Source organism: Mus caroli, chromosome 1 (genome assembly GCF_900094665.2).
Source record: "Mus caroli chromosome 1, CAROLI_EIJ_v1.1, whole genome shotgun sequence".
Lineage (NCBI taxonomy): Eukaryota > Metazoa > Chordata > Mammalia > Rodentia > Muridae > Mus > Mus caroli.
Window position 1 is genome coordinate 119,199,463 of NC_034570.1, and position 20,595 is coordinate 119,220,057.

Consider the following 20,595-nt stretch of genomic DNA (forward strand, 5'->3'; position numbering starts at 1 on the left):
AACACTCAGTTGCAAAGGTTATGTTCAAGCAGTGGGTGGGTGGGGTCCGGGGAGATAAGATCTGAGTTCAGAAGGTGCTCGCTATGCATGTATGAGAACCTGGCTCCAACCCTCAGAATCCACTTTTGAAGACGGCAGGTGTGGTGGCACTTTTGTGAAACCCCAGTTCTCGGTTAGAGCCAACATGGCTGGCATGCATGCCAGGCGCACACACAAGGACCAGAGCTTGCTTGATCCCCAGAACCCATGTGAAACACCCACGTGTGGCACGCACTTGTAATCCCAGCCCTGGAGATGGGAAGACAGGTGGATCCTTAGGGCTCACAACTCAGCCTGCCCAGCCAAATCAAGTTCTAGGCTAATTAGAGACTCTGGAACAACGTGGAGAGTATCCTGAGGAATGGCCCCTGAAATTGACCACTGGCCTCCTTGTGTGTGTGTGTGCAAACACATACACACATACATACATGTATACACAAATACACACACATGGATAGTGAAAGAGCTACCCCCACTATGTACCCTCATTGGTGCTAAACTAAAAGTATTCTTTCCAGCTTCCATTCACACTGAAGAGAACTGAATTAGGAAATGAACTGGACTTTTCTTTCTTCAGAGATGTTTCTGGCTGCACCATGCATTTACATTCCCATCCAAGTGGAATAGTAAAAAGCTGAGCATCGTTCCCTTCTCTAGAAAGAAAGGAAACAGCCTGGAACCAAGGGACAGTGGGCAGTGGGAACCTCCCAGGGATCCATCAGCAGGGGACTGGCTAGGCACGAAGCCCTGGGGTTGATCCCCAGTACCATGTAAATTGACATGGTAGTGCAGACCTACAGCCACATACTCTGGCAGTGGCAGAAGGATCAAGGGCTCTCTGAGATTAGGGGACCCCCAGGGAATTCCCACAAAAAAGAGGCACTGTGGGGTTCACAACCATCTGAGGCTCAACTCTCTGAACCCCGAGTCTGTTGAATACAAGGAAGGGTGCAGGCAAATTCATGGAACCTGCGTTCCCTGGGCAACATGTGAGGCCCCTTAGGGTCATCTGGAAAGTCAATTGGACCAAAGTTCTTGGGTCAGAAATATTTCAGAGAGCTTGGGGGGTGGCTCAGCAGCCAGGAGCACTTGTCTGGCAAGCATGAGCATCTGAGTTCAGTTCCAAGCAGGGGATGACCTCATGTGCCTCTAACCCCAAAACTGTGGGAGGCAGAGCCAGGAGGATCTCTGGGGCTTTCTGACCTCCAGCCTAGCTCCAGGTTCAGAGAGAGATTCTGTCCCCAGGGAGTAAGATACTCATAAGATCGTACACACACATACAAGTACACACAAATACACATTCACACATATACATGCATACACATGCACACACACAAATACACATTCATACATACATACATACATACATACAAGCACATGTTCACACGCACACAGTGTTTTAGATACTGTAACTTTCTGGATTTTGGAGCACTTGTCACCTTGAGTTAGCTTTGGGATGGAACCCAAACTGAATGGGAAACTCATTTATATTTCCTATGTACACCATATCTGTGGCCTAAAGACCATTACATACCATATTTTTAATGAGCCTCTGTTTTCATTGCAACCTGTCACATAAGACCAGGTGTGAGCCTTTCTGTTTGTGTCATCGTGTTGGTGTACATTTCTACAGGGTTTTAGATTTGAGGATTCAGGGTGTTCAGCCTGTGCCTTTTCCTTTGGAAGTACTGAGTGAACTGAGCCATCAAAACCTCAAAACCTCAGTAAAACCTGCTGTTTGGCCACCCCTCTGCTCAGACAATATCTACCCCTGTGTCTCCAGCAGCACCCAGTGACTGTGTGGTCAACTGCAGTGAACCTGGCCTCCCTCTGGAGACTACAGACCCCACATCATCAGACCAAAGTGTTGCTGTCACTGTCACTAGGCGCCAGCAACCCCTGCCTTGTCTACCTTCAGCCACAACAGAAGTCCTACCTGCTGGAGATGGGGCAATGACTCATTGAGCAGAATACTTGCTGTACAAAAAGGAAGACCTGATGTCAGCTCCACAGCACCCACAGGAAAACCACCTATGATGGTATGCAGCTGAAACCCCAATACTGGGAAAACAAGATAAACAGATTCCCAAGACTCACGGGCTAGCTGAACCAGCAAGCTCTAGTTTGGGTGAGGGACTGTTTCATTCATAAATAAATAAACAAACAAACTCCACTTGTGAACACACAAAGGAAACAGAGTACAGAGAGAGAGAGAGAGAGAGCCTGCCCACAACGTGTACTCCCTACATGTTGGCATACACACTACCAGCTCTCAAATACAACCTCCCCATACCGTACAAATGGTAAAGGTCTTTATTGGCCTGACATAGCTGCCCGTGTGGGCAGTACTGTGAGAGCTACAGAACATGGTGGAATGAGGGCATGTCTACAGCACATATCTAATGTTACATAAACTGAGGACATCTTGTTCCTTCTGAAGGAGCAGCCCATGTCTCACAGGCTGAGGTACTGTGACCAGCATATAGAGATATGCAGATTCGGGGTGATGATTATAATTATTTATTACAAATAAATGTATAGAGGTTCACATCTCTCAAAAATGGCTCCTGGGTTTTTACAGATGTGTAGGTTCTAGACGTGAAGGAAAGGGTTGTGTGCTTACGTAGCTTGTCCATGCAAAGCTCAAGTCACTAAACACTTTAAAAAATAGAATGGTCTCCTTCTGAATGAACCGGTTTAGTGTTGGGATTAGTAAAAGTGTAGGAAACGTGTTGGTAGGAGTTAGGAAGTGCTGTACCGATGACGACATCTGCTAGGAGAGTGTGACTCTAGAGGTGACTCGGCCACGTGTCAGGCGGAGGTGACCCCGTCAATTACTATCTGGTTTTCACTGACGGTGTGCACCACAGGCTTCCTGTCAAGCAGAGACCCTAGCCTGCCTCCAAGAACTGTTTGACTCCAGGAAATAGAAAAATGTCACTTCCGGCTCAAGGTTGGGAAGCATGGTGGCCCCTCCCACGGGCAACGTCATCCTAACGTGTTTGATGGTGGGCGACTGGGTAAGGATGTAGGGCAGGTCCAGCCTCTGGCAGACCCCAGCCCGTGATGACAGACTCTATGAACAAAAACTTCCCCAAATGAAACTGGATGTGCAGTTGAATGTTGGCACCATCTGCCTGCGTGGAAACCTCTTGTCAAGTGACGCTCTTCACCGGGGCTGGCAGTCCCTGCCGCCCTTCCTGCTGCCTTCACTCAAACATTTCATAATGACGCGTCTGTCTCACTCTGGGCACCATGTCGATGAGGAGTCTGTGGAAACAGAGAGAGAAAGGCTCACCTCAGCACCAGGAGAGCTTTGGGGAAACTGAGCTATATGTGTATGTGTGTTCGTGTGTACTTTCTTGTTTGCAGATGCAGGCGGTTGGGTGGGAGGGTGGGGACACGTGTATGTATGTGTGGGGGGACACTGTGGAAGCCAGATAACTGTGCCCATCGTTCCTTGGGTGTTGTCCACCTTGATTTTCCAAGGCAGGGTCTCTTGCTTATACCAGGAACTCACTGAATAGGCTAGGCTGACTGGCCATACCAAATTCCGTTTACCAAAACTGACTGGCCAGCATACCCCAGGGGGCTTCTTGTCTCTGCCTCTCCAGCCTTGAAATTATACGTATGCACCACTACACCTGGATTGGTTTCTTTTTTAATGTGGGTTACAGGGATCAAACTCAAATAACTACTTTCCCATCTGAGCTACTCCCAAGTCCTAGCCATGACTACTTCTGTCCACATACCATACCGCTGTCCCTTGAAAAAGCTTACATCTCAATGGCTTCCTGTATGTACATGAAGCTGTGTGGTCATCCACACTGCCTTAATTCCAGAATATTTTTATCATCCTCTATGCATGCTAATAGACACTCCCATTTTTATTCCACACCAGGATACTCTGAGTGTATCCTGGATATTTTATATAGAAATGCATATAGCCTTTTGAATAAGGACATATTCATTAGAAATCCATTCACATTGTAGGGTATATCAACATTTCATTTATTTGGATAGCTGCATAATTGTTCACTAAATGGATATACCATATCTATCCCTTTATCAGCCAATGGTGGGCAGGGGGTGGGGCTCTACTCATGTACATATATGAACAGAGCTGCTATGAGGGTTCATATAGAAGGTTTGACATTTATGTCTAGCTGCATGTTTGTTTGTTTTTTGTTTCATTATTTTAGAGTTACATACCACAGAGGGAAATCACTGGGCCAAGTAGTAACTACATGCTTAACACTAGGAAACTGCTAAGTTCTTTTGCAAGGCAGCACCACTGTGTGCATTCCCAGCAAATATATCTGTGGCTCACAGTCCTTGCCAACACTTGTAACTGTCTCTGAGTTTGCGGGCGCCACCTAGTGGAAGCCAGGAAGCACTTAACTTCTAAAAGCACGGGAATGGTGCTCCTATCAGGGTGCTATCTCCTTAGTAAGAAGAGTGAGTGAACCCCATGCCAAGGGGTCTTTGCTCTCACTCCAGGGTGGCCCTTTGCATGGAGTAGGGCCATTTCCCATTTTATTTATTTGGTGTGTGTGTGTGTGTGCGTGTGTTGGAGGTCAGTTCTCTTCTACCTTCAACCATATGGGTCCTGAGAATTAACCCTGGATCATCAGGTTTAGCCACAAGCACCATTACCTATGGAGCCATCTCACAGGCCCCAGGAGTAGTCCCTTTTGTAGGGTCTAGTGCTGCCTCAGCCTGGGCCTCCTCTGATTCCCAGATGTACATATAGGCATCAGGTGACAGGGAGGATGCTCAGGTGACACACACCTGGGCATCATGACGACCCTCGTTATAGCACTCTGCAGATGAAGGCAGGAGGACCAGAGGTTCAAGGTCAGCCTTGACTATATAGGGAGATTGAGGCCATCCTGGGCTACCTAACATATTGTCTTAGTATGAAGAAGAAGAAGAAGAAGAAGAAGAAGAAGAAGAAGAAGAAGAAGAAGAAGAAGAAGAAGAAGAAGAAGAAGAAGAAGAAGAAGAAGAAGAAGAANAAGAAGAAGAAGAAGAAGAAGAAGAAGAAGAAGAAGAAGAAGAAGAAGAAGAAGAAGAAGAAGAAGAGAAGGTGGAGGAGGAGGAGGAGGAAGTAAAGGAAGACGAAGAGGAAGAGGAAGAAGAAGAAGAAGAAGAAGAAGAAGAAGAAGAAGAAGAAGAAGAAGAAGAAGAAGAAGAAGAAGAAGAAGAAAAGAGGAGGAGGAGGAAGAAGAAGAGGAAGAAGAGGAGGAGGAGGAAGGGGAAGAAGGGAAGAAGAGAAGGAAGAAGAGGAAGAAGAGGAGGAGGAAGAGGAAGAGAAAAAGAGGAAGGGGAAGAGAAGAGAAGAAGAGGAAGAAGAGGAAGAAGAGGAAGAAGAAGAGGAGGAGGAAGAAGAAAAAGAGGAGGAGGAGGAAGAGGAAGAGGAAGAAGAAGAGGAGGAGGAGGAAGAGGAAGAAGAAGAGGAGGGGGAGGAGGAGGAGGACTTTGAGCCCACAGTAGAGAGGAAGGGCAAGGGCTATTCACTGGATAAAAAGGAGAAGGAAGAAGGAAATGAGTGTCTGGAGTATAAAAGCCCTAGGTCTCCTCCCAGAGGCCCAGCTTCACTTCTAGAAGATCATCCCACATGGAAGGCTGTGCCTATGCACAGTCTTTTCCTATCTCTCAAAAAAGGCCAGTGCTGTGTAATGTGACCTCTAAGCATAACAACCCCCACCTTCTTAGTCAAGGCAGCTCCAGCAACCCATCAGCGTCCCCCCAGAGCTGGTCTGTTGGCATTCCCTCTAAGGAGGATGGGGTAGGGATGGGCCATCAGACTCTCCCCTGAGTTGCCAGCCACACACTACACTACCCACACCTCCTGACCAGCTGCAGCTAATTCTGCCTCAGCAGGTCCCATGGTCTCAGGAACTGCTAGAGTACACAGAGTGTGGGAGACTGACCACCAACTATCCTATAGATACAGCATCTGTAGATGATGAGGAAGTCATCATCTACAACAGGAAGTCATCATCTGCAGCAGGGAGTCATCTATAGCAGGAAGTCATCATCTGCAGCAGGGAGTCATCTATAGCAGGAAGTCATCATCTGCAGCAGGAAGTCATCATCTACAGCAGGAAGTCATCTATAGCAGGGAGTCAGGAAGTCATCATCTACAGCAGTGAGTCATCATCTATAACAGGAAGTCATCATCTACAGCAGGAAGTCAGGGAGTCATCATCTACAGCAGGAAGTCATCATCTACAACAGGGAGTCATCTATAGCAGGAAGTCATCTGCAGCAGGAAGTCATCATCTACAGCAGGAAGTCATCTATAGCAGGGAGTCAGGAAGTCATCATCTACAGCAGGGAGTCATCATCTATAACAGGAAGTCATCATCTACAGCAGGAAGTCAGGGAGTCATCATCTACAGCAGGAAGTCTTCATCTACAGCAGGGAGTCATCTATAGCAGGAAGTCATCATCTGCAGCAGGAAGTCATCATCTACAGCAGGAAGTCATCATCTATAGCAGGAAGTCATCATCTACAGCAGGAAGTCATCATCTATAGCAGGAAGTCATCANAGTCATCATCTACAGCAGGAAGTCATCATCTATAGCAGGAAGTCATCATCTACAGCAGGAAGTCATCATCTATAGCAGGAAGTCATCATCTACAGTAGGGTCGGGCATTTTGATGAGGAGGCTATATGTGGGTCACCCCCTGAGCAAGTTATTTGGTCGATGTTTTGTTTTGTCAACTCAGCACAAACTAGGGTCCTCTGAGAAGAGGGAAAGTGGGTTGAAAAAAGGTCTCCATCATATTAACCTGTAGGTAAGTATGTGGGAGTCATTTCTAGATTTATGATTAATTTGGGATGGCTCAGCCCACTGTAGGCATGCCATCCATCCTTGAAAGGTGGTTTTTGGATGGATAAGAAAGCAGGCTGAGCAAACCCCGGGGAGCAAGTCAGTAAGCAGCATCCCTCCATGGCCTCTGCTTCAGTTCCTGCCTCCAAGTTCCAGCTTTGAGTTCCTGTCCTTGAGCACCCTCACTGATGAAATAAACCCTTTCCTCCCCAAGTTGATTTTAGTTCTACTGTCTATCACATCAACAGAAAGCCAACTACACTCCTGTATATAGCCCTCCACCCATCCTGTAAATAAGCCCAATACCATGCACTATGCTGGACATGGGTGAGCGCCTTACTATGGTCCATCTTTAGTGCCCTACAGGGGTGAAGACACGTTTGTTCACATCTCCCCAAGAAATGCAAATAGATCACTTATGTTCCTGGGACATAAAGGAGTAAGACATGAGCCACTGGTTTCATTTCCCAACTGGAGACAGGTTGAGAGGAAAGGGGTTTTCAGAGCATCTCTGCACCCTGGGTGATCCAAGATAAAAACAGAGTCATACTTGACCCCGTAGGCAAAGATGGTGAGACCAATCAGGACACCAATGCTGCCGTCCAGGTACCAGACTGCTGCGTTGTGTTTGAACACTTCTGCACTTAGAAGGATGGAGAAACCCATCACTCCCCCAACAAGGGAGTTGAACCCTGCAAAACAAGAAAAGGGATCACACAGTGATCTAAGGTCAGCATTTCATATTCTATACTGTGAGGTCTACAGACCACAGACAAGTACATGGGGCCTTCATTCTGTGGGAGGAATGTATACACACACACACACACACACACACACACACACACACACACTGCTACTGATTTGTTCATTCTGAGTTAATCCTCAATCTAGATGCCATTCAAACAGCTAGTTCAGGAGGAATTTGAGGCTCAGTGTCCTTAGTATAGGGGAACCTGCCCACTACACACAGAGAGCAACAAAGAGGAAGGAAGAGCAGAGCCAAAGACTAAATGGAATGACCTGGCTGGCTTTGCTTCCTCTGCCTGTACAGTCTTCCTGCTAGGGATGAGATGGAAGCCAGATCTCCATCTCCAGAGATCTATGTACCTACTCTCTTCTCAGACTGCAGTCTCTCTGAATAAATCAATTTAAAGATTTACTTCTATGGGCTACGGACATAGCTCAGATAGTCCACATCCCCAACATTGATGCCAAACCAGACATCATGGCATGGGTCTATGAGCCTGTGGTTTCGGCATTCCTATAGCAAGAGGGAAAGTGGGGACAAATAATTCCTTGAGCCTACAGGAAGCCCTCCTCGTCTGGGCCTTCCGTGAACTCTGCTTCCCCCTACACACGTCCCAGTAAAAGACACAGAACCAGAACCACATGTCTGCTCTCTGCCACACCTGGCCCCTCATCCTCACGGCTCTGTTTCTCTCTACAGGTCTTTTCCCTCTAGCATATATTTCTGTTATTTTTATTTTACCATCTCTCTTACACTAGAAACCTAAGCTGGGGATAGAAGCATTGTTTCTTTCCTTGCCCTTTCCCATGTCCCGGAACAGGGTGCTGATGTCGCTGGAGCAATTAATGAGTTATCACAGAAGGTGGGGGGAGGGAAGGGGGGTGTGAAGCATGACCTTAGCTGTTCCTAGGGAGGTGGAGGTGGCCTCACCTTGCTGCCTGGCTCTGAAAGGTGAAGAGCAGAAGTTCCCCCATGTAGCCACTAGATGTCGATATAGTTCCACTGAACCAGCCTTCAGTCGGTCAGCACCACGGACAGCCCTGTTCTGCTGGCCAACTCACCTCCTTAACCTAACCCTTCCAGGAGGTGACCTTGGCTTCCCTTGCCTTTGCCTGGCTCCTGATGGGCTTCTCTTTCACGAAAGCAGAGACTAGGGACTAATTCCAATCTCCCCTCCCACTTCCTTCAGTGTAGTGCCTGTGTGTGTGTGTGTGTGTGTGTGTGTATGTGTGTGTGTGTGTATGTGTGTGTGTGTGTATATGTATGTGTGTGTGTGTCCCCACATGCACATCAGACAGACACAGAAAGAGACAGAGGTGGAGAAACAGAAAGACAGAGAAAGAAAAAGGCAGAGTCAATCAGGCAGAGACAGAGAAAAGGCCACCCTCACCTGTCATTGGTATATCACAGTCTACCTTGTTTTTCAAGTCCAGCCACTGAACCTGAAGCGGGATGGTCTGAAGCTAGCGACCTCTGCCAGGACTGGAATCACAGGGATGCAACACTACTATGCCAAGGTTTTCTTCCAGTTGAATTCGGGAGATGAAACTCGGGTCCTGAAGGGGCTGGAGCCCCATTACACACACACCAGTCTCTAGCAGTCACTTACAGATGCAGGCTGTGCCCTCCCTTCTAACCTAGGGCTGTTCTGAGAAGTAAACCCCACAGTTGCTTTGACAGCACAGAATGGCTGAAGCTGTGTGGACTGGAGATACTGGCTTGACTGTCAGGACTATATTGAAATCTGTGTGATTCATGCCATTAAACGCATGTAGAACATTCTGAGAAGGTTTTTCACAGAGGTGTTGGGTGCAAATGAGAGCCCCATCAGAGGGTTCCCTGGTTCCTCCAATCTGTCAGCCTTTATTTATTTGAAACTTCACCAGGGACACCTCTCACATACTTTTGACTTGCTTTTACTAGTCACTTGTTGCTCAGGACTTTACCCTTGTCGGCCAGGCTGTCCTCACACTCACCCAGGATGACCTTGAACTCGTCCTTCTGAACTCTTCTAGAGTGCTGGGATTCTAGGTGTACAACACGACCCCCCCCCCCCGTGCCTGATATTCTAGGCACCCAGATCTTCACTCATTTAGGCAAGTGCTCTACCAACAGAGCTACATTCCTGGCCCCATCCTGAGGGCACGCTTGCATATTTGCTGAATATCTAGAGAAATAAGCCAACTGGACCAAGACCAATTAAGCATCATGAAGATGCTTGTCAACCCTCTGTGACACCACCATCCACCAGTTGCTATCCCTCTTCCCTGAAGACCTGCTTCTTGGATGTAAAGACACCAAATCTACACACACACACACACACACACACACACACACACACACACACATACACATACACCACACACACACATACACACACACAGGACCTGAGTAGCCAAACCAGTCCAGGATGCATCAACCCCATGGGAACAGGTAAGGGAATGTTGAGCCTATAGTCTAAGAGGGCTCTATGGGGACATTGCTTCCTCTTTCTTTGGGGAGCAAAGGTTCTTGGCTCTGCCTCATCAGAGAAACAGCTTCAGGGCATGCATCAAAAAGAAGCAAGACAAATGGAGAGAAAATTTGGATGGGGTGAGAAGAGAGCCCCTCCCCCAGGCATCTGGATAAAGCTGTGCTTCTCACCCTTCCTAATCCTGCAACCCTTTGACACAGTTCCTCATGTTGTGGTGACCCCCACACACACACACACACACAACCATAAAATTATTTCTGCTGCTACTTCATAACTGTCATTTTATTACTGTTATGAACCATAATGTAAGTATTTTATATGCAAGATAGCTGATATGTGACCCCTGTGGGGTCATGACTAAACTGGGCTAAAGCCTCTCACCAGCACAGAAGCAAGACTCTCAGTATAATTAGCAAGAGCTTAAGGCTTCTCTCTCAATTCTTAGCCACAAGGCTGGAATTTTCTGGGTATCTCACCAGACACCCCATTATCAGAGAAAGGACGCATGCAACACACTCATCACAGTGGAGGGGGGGAGAAGTGCAGTGAAGCCTAGACGTAGATCTGAGTATCGAATAGCTCTGAGGCTAAGGGGAAAGCACTCCCACCAACACCAAGCACCTCTGTCCAGGGAGATGAGGTCATGCTCTGTGACGGTCCTCGTCAACTTGACACTGTCTAGCACCAATGGACAAGGAAGTCTCAGTGAGGGATGGTCTAGATCAGGTTGCCCTGTGGGTTTGTAGAGAATCGTTCCTATTGACTTGATTCTTGTAGGAAGAATGCCTAAAAGGGAGCAGCCCCACTCCTTGGATTCGGACACTCAGCTGCAGAGAGTAGAGAAAGCTAGCTGGCGTCTAATGAGCATCCATGCGTTCATTCTCTCTGCCCTTGACTATGCTTGTATTGTGATAAATGGCTACAAATTCCTGCCTTGACTTCCCTGAGACAACACTGGAGGTCTAAGCCCAAATAACCTTTCTCCCCTAAGTTGGCTTTTATCTGGATATTTTACCACAGCCATAGTCTTCATGATCATGGGCGGGTCTGGGGCACACCGTAGACAGGCTTCAGGCTTTCTCACAGCAGAGGTGGGGACAGCAGAAGGTGGTTTTGACTACCCTGTGACTCCTCCAGGCACCCCGGTGGTGAAAACTGGATGAGGGAGGCACAGAACCTGTAGCCTAGAGACACCAAGGCCCCACCGGGCTCTGTGCTCATCTGATTTAAGAACCTGGGCCACAGCTATGTCCCCAAGAGAAAGATGTCTCAACCTCCAATCCATTTGACTGATGTTTGGTTTGGCTTTTGAGGCAGGGTGTCATGTAGCCTGTACATGAAGCCAAGGATAACCTTGAACTTATGGTCCCCCTGCCTCCACCTCTCTAATGCTGCGACGATAGACAGGTGTGCACCACTACACCCAGATGGTGCCCTACTGAGGCTCAACCCCCAAGTTTTGTACATGCTGGGCAAGCACTCTATAAACTCTATAAACTATAGCTCCATCTCTTTCCTTCATAAAATAAAAGACCAGGTATGGTGGCACACACCTGTAATCCCAACGCACAGGAGTGTAAAACAGGAGGAAAGAAAGCATAGGGTCAGCCTGAGCTACATGACCCTGTCTCAGGAAACCAAAAGGAACCTAGCCATTTCTGCTCTACTTTATGTCATTTGACTCAGGGTGGTAGACACCAGCTCCAAGTTTCATGAAGTAAGCAGTTTGGGGAATAGGGATGGGGGTGAATGGGTACCCTCATCATTGAATTCATCTACAAGACCTCAGCATCTAACAGCATCCAGGAAGGACCTTTCTTGTCTCCAAGCTCAGCCCTCAGACAGTGTATGCCTGCACCACTCACCGTCCGTGATGAGAGCCCTGCTTGTCAGGACCTTCCCCAGCATAAACTTCAGCACAGCCAGGACGCTGCACAGGATCCCGCTTAGAATGGAGACGCTGAACAGGAAATCATCCTAGGAGAGAGCAGTCCAGATTTTGACATGTTATCTCTTGCTAGAACAATCAAACAATCAACAAGACCCCTTGTCACCGCTGCCTGCTTTGTGCCAAGAGCAGGTAGCCAGTCAGGCAAGCTACCACCAGGTGGCGGTATACCGCCAGTGTTCGCCTGTGTGACTGGCGCTGAGAAAAGATGATTTCAAAGCAGCCAGACTAATATTTACAAAGCCATTATGTATTCCCTCTCTTCTTACTATTCTGCTAAAACACACAGCAATCATTGATTGTCAACAGGGTTGGTGATAATGCCAAGAACAATGGCTAAGTAGTATTCTACTGATAATTCACAAAGCAGCCAATTGAGAGTTAAGAGCCACATCGCGGCCCAAGAATCCTTTCTCACTGGATTAGCCACAGAATCACTTACGGCTAGAGATACTTAAGACACAGTGGGTTTTTTTTTCATTCACACAATTGAGATTTCAAAGATAGTCTTCAAGGTGAGAAAAAGTGGTGCCTAAAAATAGTCCACTGTTGACGTGATGTTAGCACTGCCCGTAGGTGCTGCATTAACGTTTGCAAGCAAATGGGTGAGTCACTCGTGCGAAGCTGGAGTCTTCATTGCTATCTCTCGACAGCAGGCCCCTTGAGACCTCCTTTGTGCTCCCACGCGCTGCCACGCGCTGCTCCCCTGAGACCCAGCCTCCAGGTTCTCCGGAATTAAAATGCACCTGCCAGCAGAAATCCAACACGGTAGCAGATATCCACGGAGAAACAGGATCTTCCTAAAGCATTTTATTAATAAATTTGCTATCCCAGTGACAGACGCAGGGACAAAGGAGACAACTTGGTTTGCCAGGCCTAAAACTTAACTAAATCATTTAGAAAATCACCTCTCCAGACTTGTGGTCTCTGTACAGTTTGAGCATCGCTCACAAGACACCCACCAATGGCAGGGGGCAGCTCTGACGGCATGTGCTCACAAATTCTCATCCACTCTTCCATCTAGGAAGGTCAATCAGCCCCAGGTCACCAGCTCTCCTTGAACCTGAGCTGAACCTAGAGCATCTAAACTGCAGATATAACAGGAAAAGGGAGACTGAGGCAGCTGAGATTGTTCAAGGTGACAGTGCTTGCTGCTAGGCCGGCTGATGTGAGATCAATCCCTGGGACTCACATGGTGAAGGAGGGAACTGACTGCCCCGAGCTGTCCTTGACCCTCCAACCATGCTGTGGCAAGTGTACATGCATCCTGGAGTGTGAGTGTGTCACACACACATAGACACACATAGACACACACATTCACACACATAAGCATACACACTAAAATTAAAATTTAATTAAAAAAATTAAAGAAATGGGGAAATGGTAACATTAAAGGGTTTAAACCCAACAAACACCATCTATTCAAGTTAACAAAAGTTAACATCACCACCATAAGCTATGCGGATGCCACATGTCCTGTAAGAGGGTGGGGCTGTGCCTCTATTGTGACTCACGTCCAAATAATCCATGGTCTCTATTTAATGGCAAGACTATCAAATAAGCCCAAACTAAATTACAGCTTAGAAAACATCTGACCTTCATTCCTCATGTATGTCAAGGTCTCTAGAGGCAAGAGTACAATGTGGAACCTGTCACCAACTGAACACTGGGAAGGCAAGATAATTGTAGTATGGCAGTCAGGGCTCAGTGTAGGTTCAGGAACAAAAAGCATCAGTGAAAAGACTGGGCAACCAAAACTGAGTCCATTTGCTTTGTCTATAGTGTCATGAGCCCATCATGGGGATGCACACAGTGGGACTGTGAGATAGTATGAGGGAACTCGGTGGCAGAACCGATGCCCTCTGCACATAGTCAGACTCTCCGTGAATCTCAAGCATAGTGGGGGGGCTGGGGAGATGGCTTCGCTGGTGAGGTGTTAATCTCTCATGTGTGAGGGCCTGAGCTTAATCTCCAGAAACAACATAAAAACCGCCAGAAGTGCTGTAGTCCCAGTGCTGGGGAGGTGGAGACATGATCCACCAACCCTCCTGTCTCCAGGGATCCCTTGGGGTTCACTGGCCAGCCAGACCACACTAACCAAACACCCAGACCAGTGAGAGACCTTAAATGGCTCCTGAGGAGTGAAATCTCTGGTCTCTACACACACACACACACACACACACACACACACACACACACACAGACACACACACACATAAAACCGCATATGCATATACAAACCCGCATATGCATACACCAAAACTACATACACTGACCTAAAGCATTTTCAACTTTGTAAATGTTTTCAAGCAATCAACCACACAGAGCTGTCACCTCTTGATACTTGTCCACACCAGGACATGGAGAAGTCAGCCATCGCTGAACCAGGAAGCTGATCCTCACAAGACACCAAAGCTTTTGGTCCCTTGATCTTGCCTTTCTGACTCCAGACACCTAACGAACAGCTAAGCCCCATTGGTAAGGCACCATAAGATGTTTGGTTTGGTTTGTTCTCTGTGTATAGGTATTCTCTCTGTATGTGGATCTGTGTACCATGTGTGTGTCAAACACCTTTAGAGACCAGAGAGGATATTGACTCCCAGAACTGGCGTTATAGGTGATTGTAAGCCACTGTATGGATCTGAGGGGACTGAATCCAGGCCCTCTGGAATTTCTCTTGCCTGTGCTGATGCATTTTTTACTGTCAACTTGATGCAACCTAGAGTTGCCAGGGAAGAGGGAAGCTCAACTGAGAAACTGATAGGATTGGTGTGTGTGTGTGTATGTGTGTGTCTGTCTGTCTGTCTGTCTGTAGATGGATGGGAGAGGTAAAAAGAAGTGGGGAGTAAAATAGGGAGGGAGAAAGAGAGGGAGGGAAGGAGGGAGGGAGGGAGGGAGGGGGAGAAGGAGGGAGAGAAGGAGGGGAGAGAGAGGGCCCACCAGAACCTTCTTCCATGGTTCCTGCTTGAGTTGCTCCCTTAACTTTCCTCAGTGATGGATGTGACCTGACCCAGAAGTGTGAGCTGGAGACCCTCTCCTCCCCTAAGTTGCTCATGGTCAGAGTGTTTTATCTCAGTGACAGAAATCAAGCTAGGACAGTGCCTGACCCTTGCTGGAGGACATCTTAGAAGCCGCCTCATCGGCTCTCACAGGCCTCTTGCCTTGCGGATTGTTTGTTCCAGGGGCTGTTGCTGAGTCCCGGTGAGTGGCGTGTCTTTGTGAGGAGCTAATACTTGGCAGACTCTAATTTTCCAATTTCACTGGTCTCAAAATGTGAAAAACAACACTTTCGCTTGGCAGGACAAACATCTGGTAGAGGAATCCAAGAGCCTGGCAGAGTCCAGTGGTCTACAAGCATGTTTCGGCTGGGTGGGAGCTCGGTCTGCAATGTCTGCCTTGCCAGCCTGAGGCCCTGGTTTTCGTCCCCAGAACCCACATGAGGAAGCTGTGCGCTGTGTGCTTTGAATCCCAGTGCTGAGGAGGTGCAGAGAGGTGGGTCCTGGGTTCTCACTGGCCAGTCAGCCTAGCCTAACAGGTGAGTGGCAGGTTCAGTGAGAGACCCTGTCTCAAAAACTAAGGTGAGCAGTTGTCCCCTGTGTTCTGCTCATCCACACACAGGTGCACACCACACACAAACACACACGCAAACACGCACATCCAAAGCTTCACAACCACATTCTGGTCAATGCCAAGATTAGCCCCTCTTATCTAACAGAACAAACCAGGAACAGTGTGTGTGTGTGTATGTGTGTGTGTGTGGGTGGGGGGGGTGTCCCTGGCCTCACACTGCATCAGGACTGGACCCACCAGCCACTTCATACTGCAGGAAGGAAACGGGCTTGGGGCTGGGGCTGGGGCTGGGGCTGGGGCTGGGGCTGGGGCTGGGGCTGGGGCTCTCTCTCTCTCTCTCTCTCTCTCTCTCTCTCTCTCTCTGTGTGTGTGTGTGTGTGTGTGTGTGTGTGTGTGTGTGTGTGTGTGTGTAATCTCAACCCATTGGCACAGAGCTGTATTCTGAGGTCAGTCTGCTGGGTCTCTCTCACAGTCTGACAAAGGCTACCTACCCTTCCAAGTCTTTCAGCCCAGACAGAAGGGTTGAGCAGACTACAGGTCTTATTTTAAGACACAAAGGCAATTAGGGAAGAGCTGACAAAACTTGAGCAAGGTGAGAGTCCTGGTGCTGATGTGTGGCATCTGCTATTGTGTGCCTGGCTAGGGACCCTGTCAGTCAGACCAGGCCTTCTTCCAGTTAGCTTTTCTCCTGGAAGAGTCAGGAGCTCCTGTGTCACCTCAACTGACAGTATGCTGGCTGGCAAATCAAAGTCCCTAAGAGATAGGATGTTCTCCATTCTACATCAGATCAAATAAAAAAATATATACAAGCCCAGCCAACGCTACACTATGGAGCTGACCCTCTGCTGCAGCCATGCTGACCTCCTAGACCCCAGGCTTTTGCATAGTAGCCTCATCCTTCTGTCTGGATGCTTAGTGTGTCTGTCTGCATAGCCCTACACTGTCCCTTCCCTTCTCTCTGAAAATATCACCTCCTCTAACAGTGACATCGACACCCTTGGCATCTTCAGATGGTTTTGTTGTTGTTTTGGGTTTTTCTGTTTTGGCTTGGTTTTATTTTTTCCAGGACAGGGTTTGTCTGTGTAGCCCTGACTGTCCTAGAACCTGCTCCGTAGACCAGGTTGGCTTTGAACTCACAGAGATCCGAATGTCTCTGCCTCTCAAGTGCAAGGATCAAAGGCATGCATTATCACTGCACAGCTGTTTTGGAATTTGGCTGTCATTGTAGAGCCAAGGACTGCAGCAGTCTAAGTGGAAATATCCCATAGAGCCATGAGTTGAACACTCCGGGCCCCGGCTGGGGGCTCTGTTTGGAAAGTTGTGGAATCTTTGCCATGGATCTTTGCTGGAGGAAGCAGATGACCAGGAGGACGCATTTGGGTTTTATAGCCTTTATGACAGCGTGCCCAGCCATCTCACACTCCTGCCTCTGTGCCTTTGACACTGGGATGGTCTGTGTCCCACTCAAACTGTGAGCCCAAATAAGCCCCCCAGCTTGAGTTGCTCCGTATCAGGTGTTTTGGCACAACAAGAAAATAACCAATATAGGGCCTCACAGTGTAGCCTAGACTGGACCTAGAAGTCACACTATAACCCATGCTGGCCTGCAACTCACAGAGTAGCCCAGGCTGGCTGGGAACTCACAAGGAACTCTCAGCCATCACCCTGTTCCAGTCTCTTGGGTGTGGGTATCATGGGTATAAACTACCGTGACCAATTACCCTGGAGTGATTTTTTTATAGTAATTTTCTCAAACACATTGGTGTACATTTAAAAATGAGCTTGAATTTAAAATGAATTCAAGTGCTAGCCCAGCTCCTCAAGTGCCTAACTACAATTCCCACGTCTAGTAGGCTATTGGTTATTACGTCACAGAGAGTATCACGGACCTCCACCCTCCCCACCGTCTTACTGGACAGCACTTCTTAGAATCACATGGACTTTTCCCAAGCAGCAATGAGTTGTTAGTGAGTGTAGACAGGTTTAAGACAGATCATGGCCAGGAAAATCACCAAAAAGAATTAACCAGACAGGATCTGTGGCTTGGAACTCAGCAAGCCACAGGACTAAGAGGGTCATGACTGGTAATATCCTGCCTCCCAAGTGTACCTAGTGACTAAGGCTTTCAAGCATTATTACTCTATTTTATTTTATTTTTCTGAGACAGGGTTCATGTAGCCCAGGCTAGCCTCAAACTCGCTATAAAACAAGGGATGCCCCTGAACTCTAATCTTTCGGCTTCCATCTCTGGGATTGTCAGTAGGTGCCATCCTGTATGTTTTTTTATTGAGGTATAATTAATGTACATTTAATAAAAAGATTACAAGTCTCGAAAGTTGGCTTAGTGGGTAATTGGTGCTTGCTGCCAAGCTGAACCCTCTCCGAACTCAATCCCAGCCCCATGAGAGAAGGAAAGGTCTGACTCCTGTAAGCTATCCTCTGATCTCCACACTCTCACAGTGGCGTGCACGCCTCTACACTAAAAATATTAAGCTATAATAAAACATTTGAATATAGATATTAGAGATTGACTCTTACTGTGTCAGTAGTAAAACATAAATAAACCGACCAAAAAAAAAAAGAAAGTTCTCTCCCCCAGACAACACCCAGCAAGTTCCCTCATACCCTCACTCAACCCCACACAGTTGCTTTATGACTTCATGCACATATATTAATCCCTCCTGTCCTTGGATTTTATACAGTTGGCCACACAGTATGCATGTTTCCACCAGAATTCTTTTATCATGTTCTGAGGCTCATGCATGTTGCTGCAAGCTTCAGCGCCTTCTCCTGAGTGGCCTGATGTTTATTCTACTGGTCTCAGCACCTTCCAATGAAAGCTGGGGTTTTGGTTTTGGTTTTGGTTTTGGTTTTGGTTTTGGTTTTGGTTTTTTATAATTACATCTATGCTGCTTGTGCTTAAAGCACTTTTTCCCCATTTAGGTTCCCAGTGGAGAAATTGTTACTTCATGGAGCTAACAAATAGAAGGGCAGCCGAGAGGGCCTGTATTGGGATTCTCTAGAGAAGGGTAATGAGCGAGGACACGCGGACGCATGCGCAGTTGATTAATCAAATTGCCTGCAGCCAGTCCAAGGGTGACCATCTGCACCTTTGTAAAGCTGAGAACCCAGTAGCTGTGCAGTCCATGAGGCCAGGTGACTCAGCAGTCCCTGTCTGGTGCTGAAGAGGCCCTGGAGGCCTCCTAAAGAGCTGCTGGGCTTCAGCCTACAGTGGAAAGCTGAAGAAACTGGGTTCTGATGGTGGGGAAGGACGGTGGCAGGAGTAGCAATGGGGCAGATTCATTTAACAGTAACAAGTGGAGGCCACCTGGGAGGCGGCACCACCCATTCTGAGACAGGGTCCTTTGTCTCAGTTAACCCTTCCTGGAAATTCCCTCACAGACCCGCCCAAAGGTCAATTCCAGCTACAAGCCATCTGGCAATCAAGATTTACCCTCACAAGGTCTAATGCTGTCCCCTTATTTAGGAGACCAGGAGGTAAGGTCAGAGAGAAAAGAGCAGAGGTGGAGGCTTAGCTGTGCTTCCTCCATTGGGAGCTACAACAGACTCTTAGAAAGCTAGTCCAATCACAGAGTGAGATCTTGGCCATCAGGATATCTCCATGAAAATGTGCCTCTTCCAACTTGCTGGCTAATATGGAACATCACCCTCTCTCAGCATCCCACTACCCCAATATCCCTCCCATCAATACACAGGGTAAGGACATCTGATTGTATCTTCTCCATGACTTTCATCCGTTCATATACTTCCATACATAGTAAAACATGGCCAACTTTTTGACATTGTAACACCATCTGTCATCTACAAAGTTCAAGCTGGAAAAAAAACCACAACTGAGTTAAAAGCGGAGGGAAGAAGGAAGGAAGGAAGGAAGGAAGGAAGGAAGGAAGGAAGGAAGGAAGGAAGGAAGGAAGGAAGGGAGAGAGAGAGAAAGAGGTGGGAAAGAGAGAGAAAGAAAAAGAGAGAGAGAGAGGAAAAATCTCATAATGTTTTAAGTGAGTAGAGTTTTATGTGGCTGCATTCATAGCTATCCTGTGGCACAGGCATGAGTTGCCAGGCACGCCAAGCATCAGTTTCTAGTTCATCTTGCTGAGTCTCTCTGCCGTCCCAGGCACCACTCCCGTTTCCCCCAGACAGCTGCATCTCTGAGCCTTTGTATTCATGCCGCTGCTCACAGGAAAACCTTGTGTCAAAATGAAATTATTTCAATAGTGCGTGCCAGTTGTCACCTCCCATGCAGGGCTTATTCTTTATAGGAGGTGACAGTAACAGTTGCAACGCTGGGACACAATGAACTATAGCTACTAACATCAGATGGAGGCCGGATCTGCCACCCTTCCCCTGTTGACCCCCGCTTTCCTGTTCATAGGATGTGAGATGGTGAGAGGGGACTCTGGAGGCTTGCTTGCTTATGCCTGCAAAAAGGCGTCCTTTGCCTTCCTAATGAGGACAGATTTCAAACCGTTCCGACACTGCATGTGTCAGAGTGCCACCAGGGCGATGCTGGTGCCGGCTGAATAATGCATGAGAATCGATTTATGGCCCCAGGTGAAATTAAAACAGTCATTCTCATCTTCAGAACTTTTCGTCACCGCCCTCCCCCGCCCCCTCAGATGTGTGGAAATCACACTAAGCACAAACCTCATTCCCCCGCCCCCAGTGATTAAATTATATATTGACAAATTACTCTGTGCTCCCATTCAAAGGCCTGGAATTTTATAAGTTAGCATCAGACCATGCGGAAGTCAGGATGTTGAACACTGATGCCTGGATCAGTGGTAATAAAAAGGGAATACTGGGGGTATTCCTTTAAGTGGCTTAAGACTGACTGGGCCATGCCAGCCCTGACATTTTCTGGACAGGCTGATAGGTCCTGCTGAGTATAGAGAGGAGAGTAGCTGCCAGTTTCCTGGGGTCCATGGAACTGAGATGGATGCCAGGGTCACGGGAAGC

General features: G+C 47.7%; 1 protein-coding gene across 1 annotated transcript in view; it reads right to left on the reverse strand.

Moving 5' to 3' along the window:
- Positions 1–2,334: 2,334 nt before the first annotated feature.
- The window catches only part of Tmem163 (transmembrane protein 163), a 175,066-nt gene continuing 156,805 nt past the window's right edge, over positions 2,335–20,595 (reverse strand). Inside the window, exons 6-8 of the mRNA XM_021172523.2 lie at positions 11,969–12,080; positions 7,433–7,574; positions 2,335–3,309 (exon numbers count right to left, since the gene is read on the reverse strand). Coding sequence (XP_021028182.1) covers positions 3,249–3,309; positions 7,433–7,574; positions 11,969–12,080 — 315 coding nt within the window. The 3' untranslated portion in view covers positions 2,335–3,248. The remainder of the gene's footprint in view (positions 3,310–7,432; positions 7,575–11,968; positions 12,081–20,595) is intronic.